Here is a 24,332-nt window from a genome sequence, read left to right as displayed (position 1 = left end):
CTCCCTTTTCTTTTTCTCCTTTTCATTCGGGTAGTCATAATTTTTTTAGAGTTCGAAGGATTGAGTTTCCATGCAACGACTGCCTTTTAGGTGTTACTAATTTATCGTTCGCTCTTTAGGCGTGACTTGTCACGAACGAGTGACAGAAATTACATGGCGAGCTCCCCTTTCTTTAAACAAAGCCAGTCCTTAACCTAAAGTATAATACGCAACATTTTGTTATGCCATTTCTGGTGAAATTTTTCTCTTAATTCACTGATAATATCTCGACTAAATTGAAGGTTATAAACAAATTTATTGTTGTCCATAAATGAAATATAACCTCAATGGTAAATGATCGGTGGTCAGAGAACTGTACCGTTGTCCAGCTAATCAAGAATAATAAAATGTCACGCAGGTGATAATAAATGTACCGGCTAAGCGAACAGTGTTTTAGTACGGAATTAATCGCAATCGCGGCCGCTAATGGCAACAGTAACGTTAAGAAGCGAAGAAACAATCGAACGGATCGGCAAACAGTATTGTTAAACACGCTCATTGTACTGCTCTAACAATACACTGTTACAGTGACAACATCCAGGTTCATGAGTCCTGCGTTACCATCAACAATCCGTTATCATGATTGAAAAATATCCGGCCGTTTCCATCACTGCTACTTCTCTTTCTTCTCTGCAACGAGTATCGAGTCACGTTATAGGATCCTGAAAAATTTCAATTATTGGTATTTCAAGCATCATCATTTTCTTTCCTTCTGAAATTTTGACAAATAATGGCGGCTGATAGATTTATTAGGATAAGTATGATGATACTTAAACTTAGCAGGGCCGGCCATGAGATTTCGGGGCGAAAAAGGGCCCGTTCACATATATGACATAAAAAAAAGTACCTCAAATAAAATTTATAAAATTAACATTAAAGTTTATATAAGTAATTTAAACATTTTTCTTCTTGGATTCTTAGATGCAAAATCGTCTTATGGGGACCCTGGACCTTGGGGGGCCCTAGGGGGCCGCCTAGTCTACCTAGGCCCAGGGCCCTGGCTTTCAAAGCATTATTAATAATTGCAATTTTAAATTTAGAATAATTGCAATATGGCCTTTCAACAGGGCCGGCACTGAGATTTCGGGGGTCCGAGGGGAGCTTCGAAAAAGGGCCTCTTCACATATATGACATAAAAAAAGAACCTCAAATAAAATTTATAAAATTAACATTAAAGCTTGTATAGGTCACTAATTTAGATTTGTATTTACATTGATTAATATTCAAGTAAACATTACTCTTCTTGCATTTTTAGGGGGCCTTAGGGGGGAGCCATAGTCTGCCTACGCCCAGGGCCGGCCCTGAAACTTTGAATATACTTAATTAAAATCTGGTTATCTCAAGGGCAAGAATTGTTAATTGGTGAGCCAGAGACCGAGAAATGTACGCCCTACCGTTGAATATGCGTTTCAAATTCGTTATCAGCATCCTGCCTAAATCACGTAGTCTCGTATTACATAATCAGCAGCACGTATCACTGGGCTGTTTCACAGAATTCTACCTCCATCACGTAGGGAGTATTTATATTGCTCACGATCGATGGCTGGGAATCGCGTACTGTTTATTTATTTGTCAATCTCAACTTCGATAGCGGCTGGTGAAACCGTGAAAAGAAACTGATCACCTCCAGTTCCGTTTCGGAATATCGACTCCATTATTATATCCATCAAGGTTCACGAGATATGTATGGAATTCTCTTAATTAGTCCAAGTACGTTTTTAAAAAGTATAACATATTTCATTGGGGCCTAGTGGAATTTCATTGGGGAATTACAATCACCTGGGCCTAGGGTTCCCTAGGGTCTGCCTAGGGTTTCTTAAGAATGCAAGAAGAGTAATGTTTACTTAATACTAATCGATGTAAATGCAAATCTAAATTAGTTTCTATTTACAACATATTTCATTGAGGCCTAGTGGAATTTCATTGGGGAATTACAATCACCTGGGCCTAGGGTTCCCTAGGGCCCGCCTAGGGTTCCTTAAGAATGCAAGAAGAGTAATGTTTACTTGAATACTAATCGATGTAAATGCAAATCTATACAAGCTTTAATCTTAAGTTTCTCTTCGAGCTCGGACCCCTGAAATCTCAGGGCCGGCCCTAATAGTAAGCTTAACAAATTTTCAGATTTTTTTTTTATAATTTATATAAAATGGAGTGAGATTAATTGAATTTTTGTATACCAGTTTTTGCTACTTTGTCGGATACAATTAAAAGCCCTGGCTAATTTTAAAAACATGAAACGAATATCGCGCTCGAAAATGGATAAAAGAGTGCTCGGAATCATAGCGTTCCTTTATGGTAATGCAATGATTTGCAAGGAGTCAGGGCAGCGTGTACTGAGCCGGCGCGTGTGTTCTGCAGAAGTTGATGCACCGAGTCAGCTTTTCCGCCCAATGAAAGAGCCAAATGTACCGCAGTCTCCGCCCAAAGCATGGCGACCGTTTTTCCTTTCCCTCTATCCTGTTGCACGAACATCTCCGCTGCTCTTTGCTACTCTGTAACGCGTTAAAGGGGACTTTACACGCTGGTAACTGCACTTCTAACGGATTAATTAAATGAAAAAGATTCCTCTTAAAAAAATATCAAACATCAAATAAACGAAGAATACCTCGAATTACCTAAGAATTGATCTTTGGAAAGTATATGATTTATAAAAACAATAATACGCATTGTTACATTTTACAATGAACCTTTTCTTTCAACGTGGGCGTTTTTAAACGTCAGGTATATATTATAACAGCGGTATCGATTCGGACGAACGCGTGCGCCCTGCCCGAAAATTATGGCACAACGAAAAGCTGTCCGCGCGATTTTCTTCGAATTCAGCGATTCCTTCGGCAAACTGGTGACCTTAATTTCGGCAGGATTCTAGGTAATGATTATCGTGCAAAACAGCGGTTGCTTAACCTGATTTCTCAAGTGCCACCTGAGCTCTGTTACATAATCATTGAACCAATTCTTTTCAGCTGACAAAGTAGAGCAAAGTCTCTTGCGGACGTAGGGGTCAATTATGGCAGCTCCTCGCTTTACCAGATTGTAATTACAACATTTATGAAATAAAATTATAGACTTTTTAAAATTGTATTTTGGACATTTTTAAAATTGCCATTTTTCCCCGCAATGTACCTTTGGGTAACATAGTTTCTGGCTGGAACAACGAACAGAGGCGGAGAACGATACGTGGGAGGGTACTGATAAGTCGAGCTACGTGACTCCGCCTCCGCGCGCTTCCACCCGCTCCGAATCGTTCGCTGGCTCGCTCGGTACGTTCTCAATCAGTTTCAATCTCGCTTGGTTCTCCTCTCTCGACGCGTGTTCCTGGCGCACGCTCCATCGTGCCCGGTTCTACTCGACGTTTCCACGCTCGAACGCGGTCCGGGCTGCTCGCGAATCGTGAATAACCAGTGATAAGATCCACCTCCTTATTCGTGGAGTGCTACCAGCAAGGTAAACATCTATAGTGATACGTATCTTCATACCTTTCCTTTCGTACTCTTGGATACTTTAATTATGTACTTTGATCCTGGTGATCTGTTTCCAAGGATAAAATCTTCATATTTTATGTTGTGCCATGAATTAGCTTTGAAAGCATTGAAAGAAAATATTTAAGTGTTACAAGCGGTTAGTATAATATTTTCAAAATAATCTCAAAACGACAAATTCCTATTTGGCAATGTTTCTGAAAGAGAAATTCTTCTAATTTGTTTAAAATAGAAATTTCCTTCTTATTTATTTAAAGTTACTGTCGGTTGTCGACGACATCCAGGTCGCGTTTCATCGAGCAAAGTTCACGTTCTTGTTGATGTTGATCTAACATAATTTATTCCCGTCGGAATAAACATTTCACGAGGGCAAAACTCATGAATGGGATGGTTTACTATCGTCTCGGTTGTCGGGAGTATAAAAAGCATCTGTGATTTTCAGTAATATTTAAATATCTAAAAGTCCGACCGCGAAGAAGTTTGTAAACTTATGTTTCGAGCTCGTACGAGATTTCTATGAGCGCGACACGGTGTTTACTAAACAACCAGATAAATGTTTCTTCCTTCTGTCAGCGAAGATAAGAGGGTTCCCCTAATTACTTTGAAACAGTTCCACGATCTTAGGTTGCAAATTAATTACCACAACTGTTGATGTTTAAACTTAATAACACAGCTATCGGAAATGAAATTAATTATTACCACTTAGTAGCTTGATTATTGTTAAACAAAAACAAAAGCACAATGTTCCTTGCAGATCTTTCGGTACACTTAAAATATCGTCGCAAAATCTGATACAATAGTAGGCAATAAGGGTCGACATTGGTCCGAATGGATTTGGCTAGTGATAGGTTAGGGTTAGGGTTAGGTTAGGTTCGGACATTGGTCCGAATGAATTTGGCTAGTGATAGGTTAGGGTTAGGGTTAGGGTTAGGTTCGGACATTGGTCCGAATGGATTTGGCTAGTGATAGGTTAGGGTTAGGGTTGGGGTTAGGTTCGGACATTGGTCCGAATGGATTTGGCTAGTGATAGGTTAGGGTTAGGGTTAGGGTTAGGGTTAGGGTTAGGGTTAGGGTTAGGGTTAGGGTTAGGGTTAGGGTTAGGTTCGGACAATGGTCCGAATGGATTTGGCTAGTGATAGGTTAGGATTAAACTAACATCGACAGCTTTTAATGTAAACCGAGGACTAAAATAGACGGTGTTTGACGGGTCGCGTAGACCCTCTTATCGCCAGAATTTACGACGCGATCAGTCGAGGACTTTCCGTGGATCCTCTGTCGGCTGCCGCCGGAAGTCTCAACGACTCCCTCGGGACGAGCTCCCTTTGCTAAGTGTTCAGCTGTTGCCCGCTCGTCAACCATCCCTCCGGAGTAACTGGTACCCTAGTCAAACTTCTTGTCCCGTCATTCTTTGAACGAAATGCCGTCGTTATTGCTCCGTGTAGCGTTGTCGAGGACTTGGGTGGCTTCGAGCAGAAATCCAAATTGTCCCACAGATAATTACTTGGGAATGGTAGAGTTGCTCGTCCAGACTATGTTTATTCGAAGGAGCGTGAAACGAGGAGTTTATGGTGCCATTTTTGCCTGCCATTGGCGACGGGTTCAAAAATTATGGGACTTGGAAATTTTCATACTTTTAAGTGTAAATTATTAGAAAACATGAGAAATCGAAATATGAAGTGAAAGTTAAGTGTAAAAGTAAGAAAGGCATGAATTTGAGATGATTAGATGATGTTAATTAAGATGAGTTTCAGTTTAAAATATGAAAATTTCAAATTCCCATAACTTTTGAACCCGTTGCCAATGGCACTCAAAAATTGCACCATAAACTCCTCGTTTCATGCTCTTTCGGATAAACATAGTCTGGACGAGCAACTGTACCATCCACTTTTGACGACTCCCTTGTGAGACTCTTCAGGGTCTCAGCTTCATATTAATAAAAAGATTTTCTGATTCTGATATTGTTGTCATTGTAAAATTTAATGAAGCTTTCTGAAAGTATTTAAGAGCATTCTGACGAAGGTGATTTACTTTTAGGACGGGGTTCGTTGAGTCAGGCAATGATCGTTTTTGGTGTGGATTATCAAGTCATTAACAGCTATTTTGGTAGAGATAGCAAGTTGTTGCTTAATTTAGAGCTTCAAGTTCATTCCAGTAACGATATGTTTTTCCCTTGGTATTAATAAAAGCATTTGTTGTTGATGTTGCAAATCAGATAGCCGGATAATTGATATGTTTATCAAATTACTAATTATCTTACCATAAACCAAGAGTATGATACTTTTTTTTGCATAACATTAATTAATAATATTTACTAAATTAATTAGATACCAAGTTATCCACGAGCAGCTCACAAAATGTCGCATCTTCATCTTCTGTTACAGATTACAGATTAACCGACTTTCTTTGGGAGAACATTTCACCGTTGTGTGTACCAGTATTTCTGTGCGCCATAAACTCTAATTACCCTGAAGATGTAATTGTCATGCAACAGGGAGGTGAAGCTTGCCTAGCCAACAAGTGTGATCAGTGAGCAAATTATTCATTCAACCGATTTCCTAAGTGTCAGTGAACATTAGTACGACAAACGCTGTTGCAAACTTGAAGAAACACTGTGGAACGATCAGTGGTGAGCAGTGGAGGGTCTGCCCGTCTATTGGGAGGACCTACCCGTGCGGCATTGCGTAAATGCAGCTGCGACCGCCAACATTTTTATGAATTACGCAGACCTGGACAGAACAAGGATGGTCTCGCACGTTATTCCGGTCGCTGGGGTAAGTTTTTCAACGGCATTTCATCATCAACATTTATTGTTAGATACAGGGACGGCCCTGGGCCTAGGTAGACTAGGGCCCCACAAGGTCCAGGGTCCCCCAAGGTCCAGGGCCCCCAAGGTCCAGAGTCTCCCAAGGTTCAGGGCCCCCAAGGTCCAGGGTCCCCAAGACCCAGGGCTCCCCACGGTCCAGGGTCCCCCAAGACCCAGGGCCCCCATGGTCCAGGGTCCCCCAAGGTCCAGGGTCCCCAAAGTCCAGGGTCCCCCAAGGTCCAGGGTTCCCCAAGGTCCAGGGTCCCCCAAGAACCAGGGCCCCCCAAGGTCCATAGCCCCCAAGGTCCAGGATCCCCCAAGGTCCAGGGTCCCCCAAGGTCTAGGGTCCCCATAAGCCAATTTTGCATCTAAGAATGTTTATTTGAATATTAATCGATATAAATGCAAATCTAAATTAGTTATACAAGATTTAACGTTAATTTTATAAACTTTATTTGAGGTACTTTTTTTTATGTCACATACAATGTGAAGCTCGCTTCGGACCCTCGAAATCTCAGGGCCGGCCCCGCTTAGATAAATTCCTCAGAAGTGTTCCCCAGCAATTTCCATTATAATAATTTCAACAAATCATCTGGCTGAGAGTTTAGTACAGAAAAGCGATTTTCCATAAGTTTTCTCATTTTTCCAACTCCGGTTCGACGACGTCCGTTAAAACGATACGAGTCGAACGAGCAGCGTCATTCGCGCTCGCTTATCGTTGCGCAGAAGAAAAAAAGAAAAAAGAAGAAAAGTGGAGGTCGTGACCTCGAAAATTTCGCAACTAGCCGATCTGCGTCTTCGCCAAGTGTTTGTGCCCGATTCCACGCGACGTTCTCGTTTCCATATCCAAAGTGGTAATCTGGTATCATAACGGCGCTTTCTTCGGCGAGCAGCCCCCTTGGATTTTTGGCATTGATAAGAGCTTCGCAAAGAGCTGGTTGAATGAATGAACGCTAAACGATAGCCTGATCGATTGGACGCGCGGTTTAGATTTACAAAGGTGTTCGAGAAAGATCAATAAGAGCTTCTGTTTCAAACGTCGTCTAATCAGGCCAACGTACCCGGTGTGTTCGATTTTAAATTAAATACGATTATTACTCTGGGACAGACACGCGAACTAGTTATTGAAAATAAACGAGCGACCGATAGCCGAAGAAAAAAAGGCAGATGAGCCTTTATCGTGCCACTGATAAAGAGTGGCTGCCTCTCACGTTGTCGACCTACGCTGATCTTTCGTCTTCCATAGCCTTGTTTCCATTGCTGGACACCGAGTACTAGCACTCGGTGGAGGGAGCGTAGCGAGGTACTCGAGGAACACTTAAGTCTCTGATTGCTTATTTAAAGCTCTTCGCTTTAAAGTATGCAGCTTGATTTATGGCACTCAAACGCGTTACACTTTTCACTCTCTATTTTGATTACATTACTTCTGCTCCTCCTTCCTGAAGAGTATTTAGATAGGTCTCTTCTTGAATCCTTGGTATCTCCATTTTTAAAAATTCTATTAAGTATCTATATTTTTTGTTTTCACAAGTCTTATGTATATTATCTTCAAAATCCTTCATTATATTTTTATCTATAATTTCAAGTATCTAATAAGAGTATTTCCAATTGAGTTTGTTAAAGAATTCCTAATAATCTTCTTGGATCCTTGGTATCTTCATTTTTTAATAGTGACTGCCACGCTGGAACCATTGAAAATTCCATTAAGTATCATTTTTTGTTTTCACAAATCTTATTTATATTATCATATCAAAGAATTCTTAATAATCTTCTTGAATCCTTGGTATCTTCATTTTTTAACACTGACTGCCACACTGGAACCATTGAAAATTCCATTAAGTATCACTTTTTGTCTTCACAAATCTTATATATATTATACTTCATTATATTATACAAGTATTTCTAATTAAGTAAATCAAAGAATTCCTAATAACTTTCTTGGATCCTTGGTATCTTCATTTTTGAACACTGACTGCCACGCTGGAACCATTGAAAATTCCATTAAGTATCACTTTTTGTCTTCACAAATCTTCTGTATATTATCATATCAAAGAATTCTTAATAATCTTCTTGAATCCTTGGTATCTTCATTTTTTAACACTTTGACTGCCACGCTGGAACCATTAAAAATTCCATTAAGTATCACTTTTAGTCTTCACAAATTTTATGTACATTATCTTCAAAATATTTCATTATATTATACAAGTATTTCCAGTTAAGTAAACCAAAGAATTCCTAATAATATGAGCAATGGATTCCTATTGAAATTCAATCGTCACCCATATATGGGTGAGATGGCGCTCTAGGTGTTAATCAAGAGTTCCTACAATGAAGGAATCAACGCTACAATTATTTCCATTCCCTGCGATATTTCCTCAACTAAATATACTATTAATCCACAAGTTGAACCGGGCTAAAATCACCTTCCTTTGAAGAATCCTCCCCTTCTCCCTCCCTTAGGTTACACCGGTTTAAACCGTCTACCAAGCGACGACACAGCGCGAGGCTTAATTTAATGGCTGTCTAGCGAATTAACGAGGTGGCCACGTGTCGCGACTGTTGCTCGCCTGGACGAATCTCTCGAGGACGTTTCTCAGTGTCAGCCTGTTGATGCACTTCTGCGGTAGCGGCAACCGTGTCTGTATATCTTGTCCGGGCTCGAGAGCCTCGTCCTGACAGATCGAGCGCCATCATAGAAACGGTTGTGAGCTTTTCAGACAAGCCGAACATGTAAACCCAATCGGTTATAATCCCCGGGTCAACGACACGGGTTCTGTTCCCAACTCGGATACACTTGACAACGGATAAACAATGAAAGTGGTCCTTCACGGTATGCATCGATTCGATTGATTACGTTCGGAATTTCATTTGGTTATCGGTTCCGGTACGTTTGACGAATTCTCGGCAAGTAACACGTAGGCGGTTAAACGCAAACTAGGCGTCGTAAAAGCCGGATCGCAAATTAACGATCAAGCGAGATCGTAAGTTTCGCTTGGCATAATACGATGTCACAACACCGGGTCGGTGTTTGTAAGCTTCCGGCGACGGCACTTCAAACATCGCCAGCTACGAGCCAGAAGACTCCTGGCCCCGTCGTTCGTGTCGCCTCCTCTTCTGGTTCGTTCACCTTTCACCACCGTCCCTTGTTGTTCATCTTCCTGTCTCAGCCGTGCCGCACATTGATCATACCAGCTTCCTAAAAGCGTTACAAATGAAATCACTACATGTGCATTATGCCAGCAATTAAAGGTATTATCAGTGGATTAATTTCAGTTAATTAAAATGCACTGGCTGAGTCCAACAATTGTTTCATTCTTTCAGTCTGCTTCAAAGACAATCTTAAGAACACCTCTTCTTAATTCAAACTCAAGTCACCTGAAAAAATTATGATTATGATATAACAATCAACTGTGACTGTAAAATCTATAAATAGGTAATTGTAAACCATATCATTTGGTTCCAGGAACTGCAGCAAGGCAATGGAAGCCTGGGTGTCACAGGTCTTGGAGGTATGCAGGAGTCCTCTCATTCCCTGAAAATCAAGCAGGAACCATTTCAGGTGTCGCCGCCATCGCCTCTTCCATCTCTACATCAAGGTAAGTGTCCTCCTTGAAACGTTCAACATTAAATACCACCTGTGTCCACTCGTCAAGAGTAAGCTTCTAAAAACGCTATCGATGACGTTTAACGACTCGTTTGACGTCATCAGGATCTCACCACGATACGAACCAATGATTTCTTCGTGCTCGGTGTAGCTGAGGAGCATGTGTTCTAATAATACAAAACGCTGCTCGAGTGTCGCGTGACTCCGTGCCATGGAATGGGGGGGGGGGGAGATGAAAATCTGGGTTTAAGAAGAACGGAAAGAAAGAAGAAAAGAAACTAAATCGTGATAGAAAGAGAGAGAGAGAGAGGAGATGATATACAGTTGGAGGCTGCGTCCTGATCTTTTCTCGAGTCTCTCCCTCGATTAGGCTTCCTCAGAGGCTGTCAGTGACTCGTCTTCAACAGCCTCGACTTCGACGTCGCCTCGCGATGGAAATATCCTGATGACTGCACAGAGCAACGCGCCTCTAATGATTTATCAGCGTACAGCCACCAATTGTTTTTCGCGTTTCAATGTAGTTGATTATACCGCGTTGCTGATGGATTACGTCCAGTTATAAGCTGGTCGTTAACGCAAAACCATATCCATTAATCATCCAGCAGGAACAGAGAGAGAGAAGACTGCTTGTTTATGAGAGCATAATAAATCCGTCCAAAAACAGAATGACCATTCCTGTTCAATTAAAGTGCGCATTATAGTATCGTTAACACGTTATAACTACTTTATGGATAAGTTTTCGAATGGGCCCACCAAAATTGAGAACTCAGGTTTGGTATATAACCTAAATTAACTACCAGAAACCGATTAAAATTCGTTTCAGAGCTGTTTCAGTATTTTTGTACAATTTTGGGACTACGTATGCGCAATTCGATACTGCGCATGCGCTATTCATTACTGCGCATGCGCTATTCAACACTGCGCATGCGCTGTTCTCGAAAACGGTATGACATCCAGCTCTAAAACCAACTTTAATCGGTTTCTTGTAGTCAATTTAGGTTATATTCCGACCTTGAGTTCTCAATTTTGGTGGGGCCATTTGGAAAAACAGCCCCACTTTATAATTCAATTAGTCCAGTTTGTTTGTTTATTAATACCATTTGTTGTATTATCCTTCATTTAGTGGTCCTCTGTTCAATAACTGATTCTGTAGAAAGGTTAAGTTTTTCTTTTTTTTAGTAATACCTTTATTAAATCAAAATCACTTCCCCAATACTAATCCTGAGTTAAGGTATTACTGTTCGTACACTGTAGTTCAAAAGTGACTGGTTATGTGAAAGAGAAGCGAAACGCTGAGAGGGATAGGTTAAGTATTTTTTAAATCACCATCAGTATTTTTTAAAACACCTACTTACGTACTTAAAATAAGTCTACGACGATGTTTTCCTTTCTTTTCTACGTAATTATAACTAGTCTGGAAGTACTTTTGGCTGAGAATACCTCTTTGTGCAACCTTCATACGTAAAATTTGCGACTCACTTCAAATTCAAAATTCGCGGGCAGCTTGGCGCGGGGGCGGCCATTACGCACTATACTCAGGGCCAACTATTGCCGATTTCTTACCGTGGGCCTTTCCTTGGGAAGCCAGTAAAGCCGTTTTTCAAATACGCACACCCGTATATAAGGTGCGCAAAAATTATCATGATTTTGGGAGATAATTTTACACCTACACTACCGCCAAGAAGTTTGGAAACATTTGAATTGTTTTAAAAAATACTTAAAATATAGATAAATATAAATAAACATATAAGTGAAACTTATTGCTACAAAATATTTTTCTATCTAATTCTCTCCTTATCGAGATTTCGATATTCCTATATTAAGTATCGATCCGGCAACAAGTATATCGATATCTTCTCAAGATCTACTTTCACATTAACGAGGTGCCATGAAGAGTGCTTTACGTCAATCTTGCCTATAGGGCGATACGTAGCATATCATATACTATACGTACCCTTTACCATTGTATACTACTTATTGCGTTGCGTCGTCTCGCATTATACCTTTTTTTTCTGTACTACTTGTTCTGCCTAATTTACTGTTCTTGTACCATATTTCTGAATGCCGCTAGTACCATGTTGTATCTTACATACACGAAGGTTCTCAAAATTATTTCTGTTCAATTTTGTACCAAAGGGTTAATCACGTTTAGTAATAAATAAATAAATAAATAAATATCGTTATATTTGAACTGAAAAATATCGATGTTCCAAATATCGAAACTGTATCGCCCATCACTAGCAGAAGGATGATTGTTGATCCCTGAATAATATTTCTCTTAATTCCTCTGTAACGGAACCTGAAGATGTCGAGAGAGTACCGACAGAGGATCGAAAGGTACGATAAACGTTGATAAAGGTGGAAGGCAGTTGTTTGCGCCGGTTTCGTGTTACCAGATTTGTCCGATTCGCTAATCGCTGTTAGATAGACAGAGTCGGTTGGACATAATTAATCCTCGACGCACCACCGTTGAAATCTAAGAAGCACACCGTCGCGTCGTCGATATCTCTCCTTGGGTGTATAAAAGGCATCCATAAAAATCCATATAGCTACTCCGTTCCGCGAGATAAAACTCGATCACTCGTTGGGAAGGGAAAATCCTCGACGGTGGTCAGGAATTTTTGCAGGAGCAACAAGATGGGGCACAGCCGAGCCTGCTCGTGTTTTCGAAATCGAGAGAGCCGTTCAGAGAGTGCTCTCAACGGCGAGAGTTATGGTCGCTAATCCGGGAATGCTGGCTGCTCCACCAGCCACCGTGGCTGATATATCGGCCAACGACAGCGTTTTCGTGAATCCCTCCAACGATTCTGCTTATACCAACGACTCGGCTTCTCCAGTCCTCTGGTACGCTCTGTAAAAAAGATTTTGAATCGTATTTTAGACGTGCACACATGGGAACATCTGTCTGAGCTTGCTTAGATTCGGTTTACCCTAACCTTGCTTGCTTCTATTGGACACTGAAGAATTCCTCTTTAACCTTTAGAAGACGGGAAAGCCACTATAGCAGCTCAAAAACAAAAGTTTCTCGTCATTGTTTAAATATCATTATTTTGGAGTTTTTGGGGTCACTGATTACGAATTTGAAGTCAGATTTCAGAAATTCAATATGGCAGACAAAAATTTTAGTTTGCTGTCAATCTGCTGTAACCTGTACTCGTGAGTTACCTCTCAGGACGGGAAAGCCACTATAGCAGCTCAAAAACAAAAGTTTCTCGTCATTGTTTAAATATCATTATTTTAGAGTTTTTGGGGTCGCTGATTACGAATTTGAAGTCAGATTTCAGAAATTCAATATGGCAGACAAAAATTTTAGTTTGCTGTCAATCTGCTGTAACCTGTACTCGTGAGTTACCTCTCAGGACGGGAAAGCCACTATAGCAGCTCAAAAACAAAAGTTTCTCGTCATTGTTTAAATATCATTATTTTAGAGTTTTTGGGGTCGCTGATTACGAATTTGAAGTCAGATTTCAGAAATTCAATATGGCAGACAAAAATTTTAGTTTGCTGTCAATCTGCTGTAACCTGTACTCGTGAGTTACCTCTCAGGACGGGAAAGCCACTATAGCAGCTCAAAAACAAAAGTTTCTCGTCATTGTTTAAATATCATTATTTTAGAGTTTTTGGGGTCGCTGATTACGAATTTGAAGTCAGATTTCAGAAATTCAATATGGCAGACAAAAATTTTAGTTTGCTGTCAATCTGCTATAACCTGTACTTGTGAGTTACTCCTCAGGACGGGAAAGCCACTATAGCAGCTCAAAAACAAAAGTTTCTCGTCATTGTTTAAATATCATTACATATCATTCACGAATTTGAAGTCAGATTTCAGAAATTCAATATGGCAGACAAAAATTTTAGTTTACTGTCAATCGGACTATCTGCTATAAACTGTACTCATGAATTACCCCTCAGGACTGGAAAGCCACTATAGTGGCTCGACCCGTGATAGTTACTTCACCCACAAGTATTCCCTGATATCAGATCCTCATTTTATGCATTTTCTTAGAGAGATCGATAATCCCAAATCCCCGTCCTCTTAAAGTTTAACCAGGTAGGTTAGGTTAGGTTAAGTTAGGTTCTGAATGCCATTAGGCTCTATTATAATTTTTCATTTCACCCCCCCCCGGCAGATCCCTCTTTCTCTTCTCTTCCATTCGCGTTCCACATTCCCGTATTACGTTTAACAATCGTATTCGCGCTTATGCGTGCAAATTTATCGGCGCAATAAAGAACGCACGATAAGCCTTTGCGCGGCACAGTCGACGCGTTTAATTGTGCAGCTCTGATTAGCGTGCATTACAATTGAACTCCGTTTCGAACTGGCCAAGATATAAAAAGGTGAATTCGTTCGGATTTACGATCACGTTTTCGGGATAAACGATACACGATCATCTCGCGATCTTTCAGCGAATCGGTGGCGCCTGCTTTTCAGCAACGATAACGCGACCCTGTTTATTTATTCAGAAACCAGGCCGCGTATGTAATATCTTCACGCTCGCGTTAAAATAGATCGTGTAGTAAACAAGGGCACGGCTTTCTAATCGCTGACTGATGATAAAGAAGTCGTGAAACGCTAATCCACTTATCAATCTTTTATAGTTCAATTACGTATTATACGATCGGGTGTAACGTAAGTTTCCCTTGAGGGAAGGCTTTCGTGATTCGCCATTGGTCTTCTGGAAGAACTGAAAGAGATCCTAGAGCGGTGTTTTCCAACCTTTTTTGTGCCATGCCCCACCTAAGCATTTTTAAAATTCTTATGCCCCTATGTAACATATACAGTTTCTTAGAGCAATAAATAATATTAATATAAAAAAACATTAAAACATTAATTTAAAATTCTTTTTTAGTTTTTAGTTTAAATAATTTTAATGAAAGATTTTTCTTTCTATATTATTTTAATTATTACTGAGAGTCGCCATACGATTAATTTAAACTCTGGAGGAGTCCATTTTTGAATTGCCACCCTTAACAATCAAATTGCTCCCCTGTGGGGCGCGGGCCCCACGTTGGGAAACACTGTCCTAGAGGATCTACACTAGTGGAATTAATTCTGGACACTTTTAAATTTTTGCTTAATATTTTTTACTTAAATTTCGCATTTATTCAAATTATTTAATATATAATCATTCATATTTTATATTCTAATCATTGTTTTCTAATTTTAGGGCTTATATAAAAAAGTCAGTAAAAAAACCATTCACAGTCATACTTTTAATATACAATAAAAATTACAATTTCAACGCATCAAAGGAGGTAGAAAGAAATTAATATTTCGTTGGATATTCTTTCATCCTGTGATTGGCTATTTCACATCATACGACGTTCCGTGTAGCCAAGCGCAAACACAGTTTAGATTTTTTTAAATAAAAATTTTCAAACATTTACAAACCAAATCATGTGAGAATATTAAGTATAAACATCATAGATTACAATAAAAATATTACGGTATCAATTTAGCATAACAGAATATAAATTTTCCGCACAAATATGAAATAAAGAATATTTTCATTCAAAGTGTCCAGAATCAATTCCACCAGTGTATATCACTCTACTAACAGTAATCATCATCAGATTCTTATCTAAACTTGATCAATCTTATTCTTTCCTCCTGTAATTAATTTGAGAAGAGCATCCAAGAATCTCGCTCAATTTGTACTCGATTCCCTTATCGCCTTCTAAATTCCGCTTCCTTGGCTCTGTAAAGATAAGATGATCAGAATGACGCGCGAAACGGAATACTGAAGGAGGAGATTCCTGATAAATCGTCGACGACGAACCAAAAGGCGGGAACACGGTCGGGCCTCCTCGAAATTATCTGGTTAGGTAATTCCCGTTGGTGTTTTCGGTCGAACCTGCCTCGACTTCTTCGAGAAACACCGAGTATTCGCGTTATAGTAAACACGATAACGTTGCTTCTCTCTCTTTCATTCGATAACCAGGAATCATCGACCCTGAAATGATCGTAGTTGGAATAAAATGAATTCAAAAGTCGAATAAAATAGATGAAGGAATCTTAGCCACTGCGTGTAGAAATTGCAATTCTATATGTACTTCCGGTGTCGAGGAGGGGGGAGGAGGAGGAGGTTGGAGAACGTTGCGACGACGACGTTGACGAGGTCGAGATACCAGGCGACGATTGGCTCACGCGGAAGATACCACGAGATGAGCTATCGTCGCTCAGATGACCCTCTGCCCCTTGATTCGAGCTTCTCTTTTATCCTCCTACCTTCCTCGCCCCCTTCTCTTCTTATCATACCGAAGATACGGGGTTTACGTCTCGTTTTTGACTCGTTGCTTTGTTTCTCTTTAGGTGAGGTTTCATTCCCTAAAAATAAATTATTTATCAGATTGATTTTCAAATTTAAAATTTTACACAACAAATCATTGTTTATTAAGCTCACCAGAAATATGATCTATCAATCTAAAAGTTACCTTAATTGATTGTTCCACCATTATGGATACGTTTTCAAGTTAATAGGGAGGCACGTGCCCCTGCTTTCTGAATGGAGAGGCTCCCCTAAGAGGAATCCTTGATTAGCTGGACACTGATGGGTCATTAGACACTGCACGTGCCTTGACGCCCTTCGACGCTTGTTCTAGCTTATCATAATCGCTGTAGATACACGGATGACTCCCAGCTTCCTTGAATAATGCAATTGACCCTTGCTCGACCTATTCGTCAATTCAGTGCAATTATGTCAAGTCTGACTTCAATGATAAAGAAAAGACCTAGAATATTATTTGGGGTTTTTGATTTTTTACAGCAAAGCTACTATAATATGTGCCTCGTGAATAGAAATATCTCTGATTTTTTTCAGATTTTTGTCCATTACTACTCCCCCCCCCCCCCCCCCCCGAAACTTGGCACAGACTGTTTTTTCTTGATAAGTTATCGAATGAGCCATTGCAAGTCAGTGTGGCGGCACTTTTGACCATCTTACCCTATAGTATAGGGTATAGGGCCTATACCCATTCAGGAAGTTATAACTACTCCCCTCCCCCCCCCCGATGAGATACAGGGTTGAAACTTGGCACAGACTGTCTTTTCTTGATAAGTTATCGAATGAGCCATTGCAAGTCGGTGTGAGGGCACTTTTGACCATCTTACCCAATAGTATAGGGTATAGGGCCTATACCCATTCAGGAAGTTATAACTCCCTGATGCATGCAGATGAGTCTTTGCAAGTTGTACGTGTCCACACAAACTCCTCTCTCCATAAAGTACACAGGTGTACAAAAAATTGTTTTGAAAACAATAACTATGCTGCAACCTCGAATTGTCATAACATTCGTCAGGGACGTATAAATATAACAAGTACAAAAATACAGCTAGAGAAGTCGACTGCCTCTAAAACAATGACACGATGCATGCTATAATAAGCAGGGCTCCAATTTTTCATTTGTATGTCAAGGCCCCGATACATGGGGGCCCTGATAACGAGACGAAGGGTCAGATGAAAAGACTTTGCTGCATCGATTGACAAAAATGGATGAAAAAAAACAACGATGGAGGTGGTACATCGATTAGACTGGAGCAAAGTCGATCCTTGACACGAAGGTCGTCGTCTTGGTGGTCGTTGTCGTTGGAAAACGTGGCATTCGCATTCGTGAAATGCTGCGAGTTCCACGAGGAATCGGGATCCGGCGCCGATAAGCGAAATACAATACGTCGTGACATCACTCTGCAAATCGCAGATCTCCCTCTCATCGTCCGCCGCTTTTTTGCTCTTTGACCAGGTCGCCTGAAGATTTGTCATCGGAACAGTTCGAGAAAACAATTCGCCTGTAGACTTCAGGGTGGCCTAACCCCATTTCCCATTGAACTTTACAGAAGGCTCGGATAAGCCGTTGCGTTAATTCTAATCTAAACTTAAAAAAAAAAAACATACTAATTAGCGTCGAGAGATTAACGTAGACTCGATTATAGCGAATGTTTGAACAAAGGAGTTTTCTTAATTGAGGATCCATGACCTTATTAAACGCAGCTCGGTTTCCAAGAACGGTGAACTCATTTCGTGAATCTGCGGACTCGGTGAAACGTCGGCAGAAGTCCGATAAACGTTGGAATCGGTTACGGCAATACCTCCTCGACGAAGGCCAATTTTCGCAATCCTAGTTACGTCACGATTTTTTCGCGATAGCCGAACCCAGCATTTTTTTCTTTTCCGTCGTTCGTTGCAAAATCTCTTCTCGATCGTCGAGCGTCGTTAAAACGGTATAGACTTTCCGTTGACGAATTTTCTATAACAGCAATGTTTTTCCAATGACGATCGTTTGTCGTGTACGAACAGAAACAAGGGATCCCGTGACGAGAGCAGATGCGGTCTCGTAGGTGTCGCGTAGCAAAGGATCTCCAGTTGCAGTCAGGTGTGTTGGCGAACCGTTTTACGTTATCGCGATCTCGTTGCTTGCTTGCGCACCTTGGATCCACGACACGCTCCTCTGTGTACATGTACGCTCTTCTAGCACAGGTCAATATCGCTTGTCGAACGAGGACACGTGATCTGTAGAAGAGGATGATTAGTCTTGATCAGCTTGGAGAAGATAATTCAATATATTAGGTGTGCAAATTAATTCGGCACCTTTAATATTACACTTTCTTAGTTATTATTTTAAATTCGAATATTTTTCCCGCGCTTTTGTGAATTTGAAAAATGGCCGGAGAATATGATTTCGATAATTGTAGTTACTATAAATAAAAAGAAAAGGCACCGTATTAATTTGTACACCTAATAGTATAATTTTCAAATGTTTACATGATATCCATGTGTTCCTTTCTCGTGGAACCATGTTGGCCCTCTTTAGGTTAGGTTAGGTAAATAACAAATATAATCTGTAAATTATTGATATAATCATATAGCAATGTAAAAATATTCTTTTCTTCATCTCTACCCTGACCCTGATATTTAATTGAAAATACAATATCATGTCGCTGCTATGAAAACCCCCTTTAGGTTCATAACAAATATAATCATATAGCGATGTAAAAATATTCTTTTTCTTCATTTCTATCCTGACTCTAATATTTAATTGAAAATCCAATAGCATGTCGCTGCTATGAAAACCCCCTTTAGGTTCATAACAAATATAATCATATAGCAATGTAAAAATATTCTTTTTCTTCATCTCTATCCTGACCCTGATATTTAATTGAAAATACAATATCATGTCGCTGCTATGAAAACCCCCTTTAGGTTCATAACAAATATAATCATATAGCAATGTAAAAATATTCTTTTTCTTCATTTCTATTCTAACCCTAATATTTAATTGAAAATCCAATACCATGTCGCTGCTATGAAAACCCCCTTTAGGTTCATAACAAATATAATCATATAGCAATGTAAAAATATTCTTTTTCTTCATTTCTATCCTGACCCTAATATTTAATTGAAAATCCAATACCATGTCGCTGCTATGAAAACCCTCTTTAGGTTCATAAAAATATAATCTGTAAATTCTTGATATAATCATATAGAAATTTAAGAATATTCTTTTTTTTCATCTCTATGCTGACCCTAATATTTAATTGAAAATCCAATACCATGTCGCTGCTGTGAAAACATGGGTCTCAAATGATGAGACTGTATCTCCATACTGAAAATCATGTACCCCGAAGCAGTACGTTAACGGAGTATCACGTTTGCGAATATTAACGTATCATGGGCTAGATATTCCCATTTGCAGCGTGTCGAAACGATAACAGCCATCAAATTTCAGGTTTTATGATCAAGTTTTTGATAGCGGATCCTTTATTCTTGAAACTGGAGCAAAGATTTTTCTGAAAAACCCTGCTCCCTTGTTTTCCTTTTGTTCCAAAGCCTCTCTTTTCCACTAGCGACGGTTCTCTCTGTTGTCGGAGTGCAGCGTGCTCAACTTATCGGTGTCTAGTTACCGCCAGTTCCAGTTACACGTGCCGCAGGGCACCGATGAATATTCCACGCCGTGCACGTACGCACTCCTTCCTGACTCACGTCTTCGCATTTTTCACTGATTTTCTTTTCCCTCTGAAACATTGGAGCAATTATAGAATTTTTGTACAGCGTGGACCAGGACCCATAGCGCTACCATTACCATAAACAAATCATTATAAACAAAAACATAAGGACGCTTGATCGTCGCTTATTAACCCTTTAACTGCGGATGTGGTTTATGAACCACATACTAAAATTATAGCCAGAGGCGCTTGTGGTATATAAACAATATGTTAATTTTTGCTAATATCAAATAGCGACTGTGGCTTATATACTACTAAAATAAAAATAAAATAAATTTAAAATAGAATATTACTTCAGTAATATACACTGGTGAAATTAATTCTGGGCACCTTGAATAAAAATATTCTTTATTTCATATTTCTGCAGAAAATGTATATTCTGCTATGCTAAAATGATACTGTAATATTTTTATTGTAATCTATAATGTTTGTACTTAATATTTTCACATGATTTGGTTTGTAAATGTTTGAAAATTTTAATTTAAAAAAATCTAAACTGTTAAGTAGCCAATCACAGGATGAAATTAATTTTTTTCTACCTCCTTTGATGGGTTAAAATTATAATTTTTATTGTATATTAAAAGTATAGCTTTTTACTGATTTTTTTATATAATCGACGCCCTAAAATTAGAAAAAAAATTTAAGTAAAAATTTAAAAGTGTCCAGAATTAATTCCACTAGTGTAATTCAAAATTAGAGCGATCGGCTGTGATAAAAGTACCCGCAGTTAAAGGGTTAATTTGCGCGAGCCGCATACACGCAATTTAATCACCCGGTACACCTCGGACAATCGTTCGATCCTGAATCACGATTTCTTCAAACAGCTTATCGTTCCACGCGTCGAGTGTCGCGGTACGAATTCCTTTCAAAGGCCCAATTGTTTAAGCATGTCGAGATTTCTTGGAAGTATTCCATTGTCCAGTTTCCCGGAGCGCCGGTTGTCTCCGATTGAAATTCACCTTGGCATCCATTGAGTGCTTAATAAAAATCATGATTATCTGTTAAAAAAATGAATTATAGGTACTTAAATTGTAAGTGAAATCAATGTACCGTTGAATTCCAGTGAGCAGTTTCGTGTCAGATATGCAGAATGGTTGCCTGGGCGCCACGTCGAAGGAGCTGGACTCCTCCATAGGTCGGAGCCTAGCGTCGCACGCGTCCCTGACCCATCATTCTCACCATAGCCTGCACAGTCCGAACTCCGTAGTGTCGATGCACTCGACAGGCTCCGCTCATCATCATCTAGAGGACAAAGGGTCATCCCCCAGCGGAGTTCTTCATAGCACCACCAACAGCAACCCATCGACTCCCTCGGCTCCCTCCACGCCAACCGCAGCCGCGGATGGGTCCACCGGTCCCTCTGGTAACGGAAACGGAAGCGTTAGTAACAACGATTCGGCTAGCAAGAAGCCTCCCTTCAGCTACGTCGCGTTGATCGCAATGGCGATTCAGCACAGCGCTCAGAAGAGGGCCACCCTGAGTGAAATCTATGCTTACATCACCGCCAGGTTTCCCTACTTCCAAAAGAACAAGAAGGGCTGGCAGAATTCGATCAGACACAATCTGTCGCTGAACGAATGCTTCGTGAAGGTACCACGCGAAGGAGGCGGTGAGAGGAAAGGAAACTTCTGGACCCTCGGTTAGTTTCCATCGTTAAATCAATCTTTCCTCGATGCTTCTATAAAATAATATATATGTTACGGTAAATGTGATTAATCCGGTAATTATGTTGGTAATTATCGTTGGTAAATATTTAGATTAACGTATCCACCTTCAATACTATTTTAATAATTAACAATTTTTATATTAATATTTTTAATTTAAATTATAATTCTAATATTCTTTTAAACTAAATTATTCCAGTTTAATTAAATTTAAATAACTAAATATTTTAAATTTTAATTTTAAAAATGCTTTAATAAAAAATCATATTTTTACATCTATACACTATGAATCAACATATGTTACTGTAAACGTGATTAATCCGGTGATTATGTATAATTGCCGGTTGTTATATATAATCACTACTAAATTTGGTAAATGTGATAAATTAATTATTGAATATTTGTCAAATTAACTGTCGAGTTTATATAATTCCCAACTCGTAATGGCGAACATGATAAAATTTCATAACTTTAACAAAATTCGTCCAGTTTGCGCAGCTGTTAAGATTTATAAAAATTAAGGTGGAAATGTCCATTAAAACTCAATTAGAAGTGAATATTATTGATGTATTAGGTTAGGTTAGGTAAGGCGGCCGGATTTAAATATATAGCCTAACCTAACCTAGTTTAATATTTTATCTCCTACTCAACCCGAGGCGACTGAAGGTGGGTAGGTTAATCTAAATACTTACCAACGATAATAATTATTTGCATCCAATCATCCATGTGACTTAAAATAACCATTTATTGAATATTTAATTGTAAATTATAAAATATTGTTACCATAGTGCCCAACGAATAACCATCCTTCTGACTAGTAACTACTCAAGAAACTGCGCTGTATTCTACTGGCACAATCGGTCAAGATATTTATCACACTGGCCATTATATAAACTCGCCGGTTAATTTGATAAATACTCAATAATTTATCACATTTACCAAATTTAGTGGTGGCAATTATTCATAATCACCAGTTTATTACATTTACCGTAACATAATTATTGTAAAAACGACGAGGTACTCAGATAGCTTCGTTGGACGTTTATAGATCCTCAGTACGCGGACATGTTCGAAAACGGTAACTATAGAAGGCGTAGACGTATGAAGCGGCCGTATAGGAACGCACCGTATCATAAACCATTGTTCGGCGATCCTTTTTCTCCTACGCATGTTCATTTGGGTCCCAGAAACTTGTTTGGCCATTCACCACCGTCCTATGCTCCGTCCACCTACACTAGATACGACACCAGGTACGCTGGAATCTTCAGTTAGCGGTATATACTTTTTACTAGAACAACCTTCTAACTCGTCTTCGATTCCAGTGCATGGAGTCTTCAGCAATCACAGCTCTCCTACAGTCACTGTCAGTCAGTAAGTTTGACCCAGTATCAATTTAATATTAAGCTTGGACCAAACAATGCAACGATCTCTTATTGCAGCTTCAACCGCAATTGCAGCCAATGCAGTCGATGCAGATCCCACCGATAAACGGGTACAGCCAACTGGGCACCTCGTTAAGTGAGTCTCTGCTTTAACCTATGGCCATATAGCCAGAACTATTGAGAAATGCTCGACGACCAGGCAAAGCGTTTCAAGGCAATTACTTGGATGTTCCAGGTGGGACGGCGAGTTCTCCTGGCTCGATGGGGGGCGGCTCGTTCGGTAGCAGCTTCGCCAGGAGACACGATGCCGCCATGACGCCGGAGACGGTACCTACCAGATGCTACTGGCCCGAAAGTAATTATCGTTTCTTATGAACAATCTACGCGAGACACATGGAATGAAACGTTGCTTTTCTTTATTCTTTGTAGCCACCTTGCCCAACCTGCTACCAGCCCACTGTCATCCCTACTTTAACGATCCCTGCGACGAGGCACTCCTGACGTCCCAATCCTGCAGTAATCAAATGAACACCCTCGGCTCTCCCAATAAAGGAAGTTGAATTCTCAACGATCCCTTCTGTCACAGTGGTGAACGTGAAGGAGGAACCGGGAAGCGTGACGGTGTCGAGTACCAGCGTAGGCGGAGTCGGAGTTCCGTCCGGCATGATGGGTACCACCGCTCCAACAGGAGTCTCGACCGCTGCCTTCTCGCCTATGGAGTTCCAGTCTCGGTCCAAGTGTTTCATGTGAATCGCTCCATCGTCCAGGTTCTCGTCAACGTCCGAGGACCGTCTTACCGTAGGGGTAAGCGGAAATATGCAAACTGGAGGTCGGGAACAACTCTGAGAAAGGGGCAGTGTCCAAGGAACTTTGTGCTTCGACGAGAGCTCTCCGAGGATGTGTCCTCGGTGTGTTTTCGACTGCTACACAGTATTCGATATTTAAGGGACAAGTCGGTGGCTTCCGAAGGGAGGTGATCACTATAATTAACGATTACGTCTAAGCTGTATCCGCGAGCCAGGAGGACGCGTCAAGGCATATCTTGAACCCGTTCCTCTTTTATACATATATATATATACATACAGACAAAAATATTACTTAGGTTCATAGTGATTGTATCTGAACGTGTAGATCGCATAAATAGGACGACTCGTTGTATGTACATAATGTAATTGCCTATGTGTACCGGTAGTTTTTCTGATCGCTATGAAACTCCCCTCGCTTTTAAGGACTCTGGACATGCGGCAGCTTCTGTAATTATATGGAAATAAATCTCTATTATTTAACGCTTATTGAAAAGGTGAGAGAAACATTATTTACCTTTCATCTTAGAGTTCAAGGAGCGAAGCTTCTGTAAT

General features: G+C 40.0%; 1 protein-coding gene and 2 long non-coding RNA genes across 10 annotated transcripts; 1 reads left to right on the top strand and 2 right to left on the bottom strand.

Moving 5' to 3' along the window:
• Positions 1–3,307: 3,307 nt before the first annotated feature.
• LOC117608780 (uncharacterized) lies at positions 3,308–24,128 on the top strand. Of its 6 annotated transcripts, none has more exons than XM_034334375.2 (10): positions 3,308–3,486; positions 5,903–6,292; positions 9,788–9,920; positions 20,992–21,567; positions 22,641–22,842; positions 22,915–22,963; positions 23,032–23,110; positions 23,210–23,329; positions 23,404–23,490; positions 23,561–24,128. In XM_034334375.2, exons 2-10 carry the CDS (start codon positions 6,233–6,235, stop codon positions 23,722–23,724), a joined length of 1,470 nt encoding a protein of 489 aa, XP_034190266.1. In that variant the 5' UTR covers positions 3,308–3,486; positions 5,903–6,232; the 3' UTR covers positions 23,725–24,128. The 6 variants fall into 6 exon arrangements, with proteins under 6 accessions (XP_034190266.1, XP_034190265.1, XP_034190264.1 ...); XM_034334374.2 differs by having other exon boundaries at positions 23,189–23,329; XM_034334373.2 differs by having other exon boundaries at positions 23,180–23,329.
• On the bottom strand, positions 14,843–16,771 carry LOC117608782 (uncharacterized). 2 transcript variants are annotated; one of them, XR_004582415.2, is made up of 4 exons: positions 16,364–16,771; positions 15,983–16,256; positions 15,709–15,882; positions 14,843–15,627 (listed from the first exon to the last, which is right to left on the bottom strand). It is a non-coding gene; the product is annotated as an uncharacterized LOC117608782 (long non-coding RNA). The 2 variants fall into 2 exon arrangements; XR_004582414.2 differs by having other exon boundaries at positions 15,709–16,256.
• LOC117608781 (uncharacterized) lies at positions 16,958–21,108 on the bottom strand. 2 transcript variants are annotated; one of them, XR_004582413.2, is made up of 5 exons: positions 20,979–21,108; positions 20,701–20,905; positions 18,688–19,938; positions 17,903–18,435; positions 16,958–17,795 (listed from the first exon to the last, which is right to left on the bottom strand). It is a non-coding gene; the product is annotated as an uncharacterized LOC117608781 (long non-coding RNA). The 2 variants fall into 2 exon arrangements; XR_004582412.2 differs by having other exon boundaries at positions 16,958–18,435.
• Positions 24,129–24,332: the final 204 nt, after the last annotated feature.

This window comes from Osmia lignaria, chromosome 8 (assembly GCF_051020975.1).
Source record: "Osmia lignaria lignaria isolate PbOS001 chromosome 8, iyOsmLign1, whole genome shotgun sequence".
Taxonomy (NCBI): Eukaryota; Metazoa; Arthropoda; class Insecta; order Hymenoptera; family Megachilidae; genus Osmia; species Osmia lignaria.
The sequence above is the reverse complement of the archived record's forward strand: the minus strand, read 5'-3'. Positions and strand labels throughout refer to the sequence as shown.

Bases quoted from the DNA above. Each gene is read 5' to 3' on its own strand.
- LOC117608780 (XM_034334373.2), top strand. From the start codon at position 6,233: ATGAATTACGCAGACCTGGACAGAACAAGGATGGTCTCGCACGTTATT. The intron at 21,568-22,640 runs GTTAGTTTCCAT...GGACGTTTATAG, and splicing joins AGGAAACTTCTGGACCCTCG to ATCCTCAGTACGCGGACATG. The intron at 22,964-23,031 runs GTAAGTTTGACC...CTCTTATTGCAG, and splicing joins CCTACAGTCACTGTCAGTCA to CTTCAACCGCAATTGCAGCC.